Source organism: Rutilus rutilus (genome assembly GCF_951802725.1).
Source record: "Rutilus rutilus genome assembly, chromosome: 2".
Lineage (NCBI taxonomy): Eukaryota > Metazoa > Chordata > Actinopteri > Cypriniformes > Leuciscidae > Rutilus > Rutilus rutilus.
In genome coordinates this window covers 758,237-766,045 of record NC_140210.1, presented here as the reverse complement: position 1 = coordinate 766,045, position 7,809 = coordinate 758,237, and the positions used below count along the sequence as shown (strand labels likewise).

Genomic DNA, 7,809 nt, shown 5'->3' with positions numbered 1-7,809 from the left:
TGAGATAGTCACAATTATGAACATACTAAGTCATTATTATGAGATAAGGCATAATCATGAGATTTAAAAAGCTGAAATTATGACATTAAGATTCAACTGACATACTAAGTCATATTTATGAACATACTAAGTAATCATTATTATGAGAGAAGTCATAAATATGAGATTTAAAAAAATCATAATTATGAACATTCTGTCATTATTATGAGAAAAGGCATAATTATGAGATTAAAAAGGTGAAATTATGACACAAAGTAAAAATTTGCATCTTAAAATTGAATTGACATACAAAGTCATTATTCTGAGATAAGTCATAATTATGAGATAAAAAATTGAAATTATGACACTAAAATTTAATTATGAGATGAAAAGTCATAATTATTAACCATACCAAGTTATTATTATGAGATTAAAAAGACAAAATTATGACATCAAAAGTTGAAATTATGACTTTCTATGTCAATTTTGACTTTTTATCTCATAATTATGATTTTAATGAGCTTCTGTATTTGGCCCTGCATATAATACGTAAATCCACAACGTCTACATGTCCTGTGGTTCAGTCATTCCACATCACAAACACAAACACTCACTTTATTTGTATTTTTTAATGGTATTTTTTGCTCCTGGAGAGAATCAACATCCCGAGGAATGATTCATAACTTCAGTTCATCTGTGAGTAACGTGAGACCCGCCACCGTGTGCACGAGCTTACATCGGCTCATTTCAAGGCACGCATTACACAAATAAATAACGTTTGGTCATACATTACATATTACAGCAGATATAGACACATTAGAAAAGTTGTGCGTGAATGTATTAAAGGAGTAGTTCACATCTCCTGATGGTTCACTCTCCCTCTCGTCATCCAAGATGTTCGTGTCTTTCTTTCTTCAGTGGAAAAGAAATGAAGGTTTTGAACATGAACATCTCGGATGACGAGAGGAGAGTAAATCATCAGGACATTTTAATTCTGAAGTGATCGACTCCTTTAATGCTGAAGTTGATGATCTGCCCTTGTGTTTCTCACAGCATCAATATGATGCATTCGTTAGCCGTGAGCGTCTCCGGAGAGTCTCAGGTGAGTGTTTTCCGGTCGGGTCGCGGGATATATCGGATCGTAGCGGCTCTCCACAACACCGGAGCCAGGAGGAGACTGAGTGTGGTGACGCTGAGGACCAGCAGATACACCTGTGAGGAAGAGGAGGAGAGGAAGGGCTATTACTGTACAGTCTGCAGTCAGAATAACAGCAACTTCTCTGATGATGAGGGCGGGGCTACAACCTGTCACTCACATGAGATCAGCCAATAGCAAACCACAACCATCCAATCAATTCCCCACAGACACAATCAAGCCCCGCCCACATTTGTTCTTGTTCCTGAAGCGTTTCACTCGGATATACGGCACAATAGAGGAGAATAATCTCAAAGAAGCTCTTTTATAAGATCATAATCGCCGTCTGTCAGCTTCCCTTTCATGCTGGTTTAAACAGCAGGGCATTCTGGGAGTAAGCGGACACCACTGACCTCTCGGGAGATGATGCCGGCCCGGCGAGCGCGACTGCCCAGGACGAAGGAGAACTCGCTGACCTGAGCCAGTCCTGCCGACACCAGCCAGCGCATGTGCCGAGAGCCCGGCGGGAGGACGACCGACAGAACCAGAACCGCCATCAGGAACTGAGAACAGAACCCCAGAACCACAGAGAGATCCATGATCATGTTCCTGTTCTGGGAATCAGTGTCACGTGAGCAAACATACCTTCATGATGACCAGCGAGAAGGTCAGGACTAGCAGAATGGTGAGCTCGTACAGGACGAAGGTCGGGAACACGTGCAGCCCTGCAGACAACACACACACGTGCACACACACACACACACACACACACACACACACACACACACACACACACACACACGTGCACACACACACACGTGCACACACACACACGCGCACACACACACACACACACACACACACACACGTGCACACACACATACACACACGGCCGCCAGACACTTCCATCAGAATTTGGTTGTATTTGATTATTTTTTTATAAACCTGCCTTTGATAGCAATATAGTCTGCTTATTTATGACTGGATTCTGCGCTTTCCTGCTAATATCCCATAATTCTCAGCTCCAGGACCGGCCGCTCACCAATAGATGCGAAGAAGATGATGGCCAGGAAGTCTCTGATTGGTTCAGCGCAGCTCATGACCTCAGCGGTGACCATGTGACCTTGTGACGAGAGCAGCGCTCCTGCTAGGAAACATCCCAACTCCATCGACACGTCCATGAACTCTGTGACCTGGAAGATATCGCAGATTATTACACGGCTCTGGGGAATACTTGATTCTGATTGGTCAATCACACATCCAGCGGGATATTATCCCCAGCTTTGCGTTTAAAGACCTAATAAAATATTTAGAATCAGATCAATATTTCATGTCTAATTATTTACTTCTGTGGCAAATATCTGTGTAATAAGCGGGATAATGTACATCCAGCCGGTTGTTATCTCAGAATAAACCCCTTCAGGTGTGTGTGTGCGTGTGTGTGTGTGTTATCTCAGAATAAACCCCTTCAAGTGTGTGTGTGTGCGTGTGAATGTGTGTGATCTCAGAATAAACCCCTTCAGGCTGATGGAAGACCGGATCGTGATCACCCTGTCGGGGGTTATTCTGAGATAACAACCGGCTGGATGTACATTGTCACTTACTTGAGAGAGAGACAGAGAGAGAGAGAGAGAGAGAGAGAGACAGAGAGAGAGAGAGAGAGAGAGAGAGAGAGAGAGAGAGAGACAGAGACAGAGTGCCCTATCTTGCACCCAGCGCAATTGATTTGGTACACGACGCATGCATCATTCCTATTTTGCACCCGCGCACAGCGGACTTTTCCCTCCACAGACGCACGTCGGTAAATTAGGGAATGAACTTGCGCTCCCGGGGGCGGTTCAGCGAAGAGGGGAGGCGTGTTCTGGCGCAAACGTTCCCTGGTGCTATTTTGCAGTTTCAGAAAACAATTCCCCCACTGACCAGGAGAAACCTCGTCTAAAGTCAGTGGCGCGTTCAGATGATATTTTAAGGGCGCATGCTTGGCCATAATGTAGCGTGTGCACAACACACACACACTTTGCTTCTCTCATCTACACAGAAGCAGCAGTTCTAATTTTTTTGCAAATCATACATTATTACAAGAAAAAATATTCCACACGAGGGAAATCATTGTGGTGTCCATGAAGATGTGAATAAATAGGCATTAAATCTAGCTTACACATTTACCCAAATTATGATACGCCTGTTTAACCGAAGCTAATCTGTGTGTGTTTCTCCATCCCCAATGTCACTTCTCTGTGTTTTACGGCCCTGACGAGAACGTCGGTCTCCTCGGCTGTGAACCGCTCCTGGCGTGCGTCTGCCGTTATAATAGCAATCCGCCATGGAACAAGCGCGCCTGCTCTTAAAGGGAATGTGAGATGACGCTCTGATTGGTTTATTTCACGTTACGCCCAAACCACACCTATGAGTAATGAAGCTACTTCAGATTTTAGATTAGCGTCGGGCTAACCCGAGATCCGCCCACAAAGTTACTTGTGTTTCAGATCATTAAAATAGGGCCCAGAGAGAGAGAGAGACAGAGAGAGACAGAGAGTCACCGTCAGCATCAGGAACACGAAGGCACTGGTTCCCAGCACTAGGATCTCCTTGTTCCCTTTGCTCTCCGCGTGCAACTTCCTGTAGAAGGGACCAATCAGATGCGAGCGCAGAATCCAACACATGACCAGCACACCGGCCAGAGACACCAGAACCCGAGCCAGCAGAACCAGTACATGCAGAGTTCCCATCAGCACACTGGGACACACACACACCTCAACTCATCAATCCCATCAGCACACTGGGACACACACTTCAGCTCATCAATCCCATCAGCACACTGGGATACACACACACCTCAACTCATCAATCCCATCAGCACACTGGGACACACACACTTCAGCTCATCAAGAGTCACGTTTATAATGTTACAAAAGATTCTATTTAAAATAAAGAATTAAGAAATCAGGGTTTCCACAAAAATATGAAGCAGCACAACTGTTTTCAACCCTGATATGATGCGAGTTCTACAGTGCCACAGCGAGATCGGTGGTTCACCTGTCCTGTCTATTATTGTTCATTACTGTTTTGTATTGGTTTTTTTTTTATTGGTTACTGCATAGTATAAATAAATAAATAAAGTGATTCACCTGTCCGTGTCTCCAGTTCCTCCCTGAATGAATGTGGGCATGACGGCGATGAACAGGCCGAGCTGCACGTCCTGCATGACCAGCATTCCCAGTAAAACACTGCTGTAGTCCAGCTCACCTGTCAACACACACACACACACACACACACACCGATGAGAGGTGGTGTTACAGGAAATATAATCAAACATGACTCCTTGCTTCCACTAGTGGATCTAATCGTGTCGTATATACAGTGCATCCGGAAAGTATTCACAGCGCTTCACTTTTTCTACATTTTATGTTACAGCCTTATTCCAAAACGGATTAAATTAATTATTTTCCTCAAAATTCTACAAACAATACCCCATAATGACAACGTGAAAGAAGTTTGTTTAAAAAGTTTGCATTTATTCAATTTATTATTTTTGTATTATTGTATTTATTAAAAATAAAAAACGAAAAAAATCAGATGTACATAAGTATTCACAGCCCTTGCCATGACACTCAAAATTGAGCTCCGGTGCATCCCGTTTCCACTGATCATCCTTGAGATGTTTCTACAACTTTATTGGAGTCCACCTGTGGTAAATTCAGTTGATTGAACATGATTTGGAAAGGCACACACCTGTCTATATAAGGTCCGAGCTGAGAACCTTCCAGAAGAACAACCATCTCTGTAGCTCTAAACCAATCAGATGGAAGCCACTCCTCAGTATAAGGCACATGACTGGAGTTTTCCAAAAGGCACCTGAAGGACTCTCAGGACATGAGAAACAAAGATTGAACTCTTTGGCCTGAATGGCAGGTGTCATGTCTAGAGGAAAGCAGGCACCGCTCATCACCTGGCCAATACCATCCCTACAGTTAACCAGCATCAGCTGTGGGGGAACTGGGAGACTAGTCAGGATCGAAGTAAAGATGAGGAACTGGGAGACTAGTCAGGATCGAAGGAAAGATGAGGAACTGGGAGAATAGTCAGGATTGAGGGAAAGATGAGGAACTGGGAGACTAGTCAGGATCGAAGGAAAGAAGAGGAACCGGGAGAATAGTCAGGGTTGAGGGAAAGATGAGGAACCGGGATACTAGTCAGGATCGAAGGAAAGATGAGGAACTGGGAGACTAGTCAGGATCGATGGAAAGAAGAGGAACCGGGAGAAAAGTCAGGATTGAGGGAAAGATGAGGAACCGGGAGACTAGTCAGGATCGTGGGAAAGATGAGGAACCGGGAGACTAGTCAGGATCGAGGGAAAGATGAAGAACCGGGAGACTAGTCAGGTAGTCAGGATAGAAGGAAAGATGAGGAGACTAGTCAGAAATGAGGGAAAGATGAGGAACCGGGAGACTAGTCAGGATCGAAGGAAAGATGAGGAACCGGGAGACTAGTCAGGATCGAGGGAAGGATGAGGAACCGGGAGACTAGTCAGGATCGAAAGAAAGATGAGGAACTGGGAGACTAGTCAGGGTCGAGGGAAGGATGAGGAACCGGGAGACTAGTCAGGTAGTCAGGATCGAAGGAAAGATGAGGAACCGGGAGACTAGTCAGGGTCGAGGGAAAGATGAAGAACCGGGAGACTAGTCAGGATCGAGGAATGGATGATGAACCGGGAGATTAGTCAAGTAGTCAGGATCGAAGGAAAGATGAGGAACCAGGAGACTAGTCAGGATTGAGGGAAAGATGAAGAACCGGGAGACTAGTCAGGATCGAGGAATGGATGATGAACCGGGAGACTAGTCAGGATCGAGGAATGGATGATGAACCGGGAGACTAGTCAGGATCGAAGGAAAGATGAAGAACCGGGAGACTAGTCAGAAATGAGGGAAAGATGAGGAACCGGGAGACTAGTCAGGAACGAGGGAAAGATGAGGAACTGGGAGACTCGTCAGGATCGAGGGAAAGATGAGGAACTGGGATTCTCGTCAGGATCAAGGGAAAGATGAGGAACTGGGAGACTAGTCAGGATCGAGGAATGGATGATGAACCGGGAGACTAGTCAGGATCGAAGGAAAGATGAAGAACCGGGAGACTAGTCAGAAATGAGGGAAAGATGAGGAACCGGGAGACTAGTCAGGAACGAGGGAAAGATGAGGAACTGGGAGACTAGTCAGGATCGAGGAATGGATGATGAACCGGGAGACTAGTCAGGATCGAAGGAAAGATGAAGAACCGGGAGACTAGTCAGGAACGAGGGAAAGATGAGGAACTGGGAGACTCGTCAGGATCAAGGGAAAGATGAGGAACTGGGAGACTCGTCAGAATCGAGGGAAAGATGAGGACCTTGGAGACTAGTCAGGATCGAGGAAAAGATGAGGAACTGGGAGACTCGTCAGGATTGAGGGAAAGATGAGGAACTGGGAGACTAGTCAGGTTTGAGGAAAAGATGAATGTACAGAGATGTCTTTGATGGAAACCTGCTCCAGAGCTCTGGACCTCAGACTGGGGCGATGGTTCATCTTCCAACAGGACAACGACACTCAGCACACAGCCAAGATAAGACAGGAATGGCTCCGGGAACACTCTGGGAATGTCTTTGAGTGGCCCAGCCAGAGCTCAGCCTCGAACCCGATTGAGCATCTCTGGAGAGATCTGAAAACGGCTGAGCACCGAGACTCCCCATACAACCTGATGGAGCTTGAGAGGTTCTGTGAGAAATGTGAGAAACTGCCCAAAAATATGTGTGGCAAACTTGCAGCATCATACCCGAAAACACTTGAGACTGTAATTGGTGCCAAAGGTGCTTCAACAAAGTATTGAGCAAAGGCTGTGAATACCTATCTACATGTGTTTTTTCGTTTTTTTTATTTTTAATAAATTTGCAAAGATTTCAAACAAACTTCTTTAAAGTTGTCATTATGGGGTATTGTTTGTAGAATTTTGAGGACAATAATGAATTTAATCCATTTTGGAAAAAGGCTGTAACATAACAAAATGTGGAAAATGTGAAGCACTGTGAATACTTTCCGGATGTACTGTATACCAAAGACTGTAAAAAATATATATATATGGACGTAGTGTCCGTGACGTCACTCGTCACTTGAACCCCAAAGTGGGCGGAGCCGGCCGTCGCCATCTTGGCTGCGCGTCACTCCCGGATAAACTAAAATGTGCAGCGAGGCGGATTAGCTGAGGTGACGTGATGCTAACAGACAGCAGACAAACGGCTAGTAGTGACATCAGCTGCAATCCGCCTGTCACTCAAGAGGCCACGCCCTTAATTATGCAGAACTTTAAGCTTTAATATGATTTAAACAGATGAGTTATAAAAATATTCACCCCCCCCCCACAGTCGTCATGATGGGCAAAATTAGCTATATAGACCAGTGTTGTGGGTAACGCGTTACAAAGTAACGCGTTAGAGTACTCTAATTACCTTTTTCGTGAAATGTGTAACTTAACGCGTTAGTTTCTTGCGTTAAGTAATCAGTAACTTCGTTATTTTTTAAAAAAAGTAATCCGTTATTTTAAGGAAAGGAAAATCCCGACTGCAGCCTGCTTTTTGTCAGACAGTAGGCTTAGGTCTACTTTGCCACCTGCGGGTATATCAGCCGAGCCGAAGCGCTGTGATCGTAAAGTCAATGGCTGTGATACGT

The 7,809-nt window shown here is 44.9% G+C and overlaps 1 protein-coding gene across 4 annotated transcripts in view; it reads right to left on the bottom strand.

The window, feature by feature from the left end:
• Positions 1 to 240: 240 nt before the first annotated feature.
• tmco3 (transmembrane and coiled-coil domains 3) overlaps positions 241 to 7,809 on the bottom strand; it is a 20,293-nt gene continuing 12,724 nt past the window's right edge. Inside the window, exons 9-14 of one of the 4 annotated variants that reach the window (XM_084402315.1) lie at positions 4,243 to 4,360; positions 3,655 to 3,733; positions 2,157 to 2,307; positions 1,760 to 1,839; positions 1,528 to 1,677; positions 241 to 1,191 (exon numbers count right to left, since the gene is read on the bottom strand). In XM_084402315.1, the coding sequence (XP_084258441.1) occupies positions 1,078 to 1,191; positions 1,528 to 1,677; positions 1,760 to 1,839; positions 2,157 to 2,307; positions 3,655 to 3,733; positions 4,243 to 4,360 (692 nt within the window). In that variant the 3' untranslated portion in view covers positions 241 to 1,077. Of the gene's footprint in view, positions 1,192 to 1,527; positions 1,678 to 1,759; positions 1,840 to 2,156; positions 2,308 to 3,654; positions 3,851 to 4,242; positions 4,361 to 7,809 lie in introns of all 4 variants that reach the window. The other 3 variants (XM_084402314.1, XM_084402313.1, XM_084402312.1) reach the window with 3 other exon arrangements.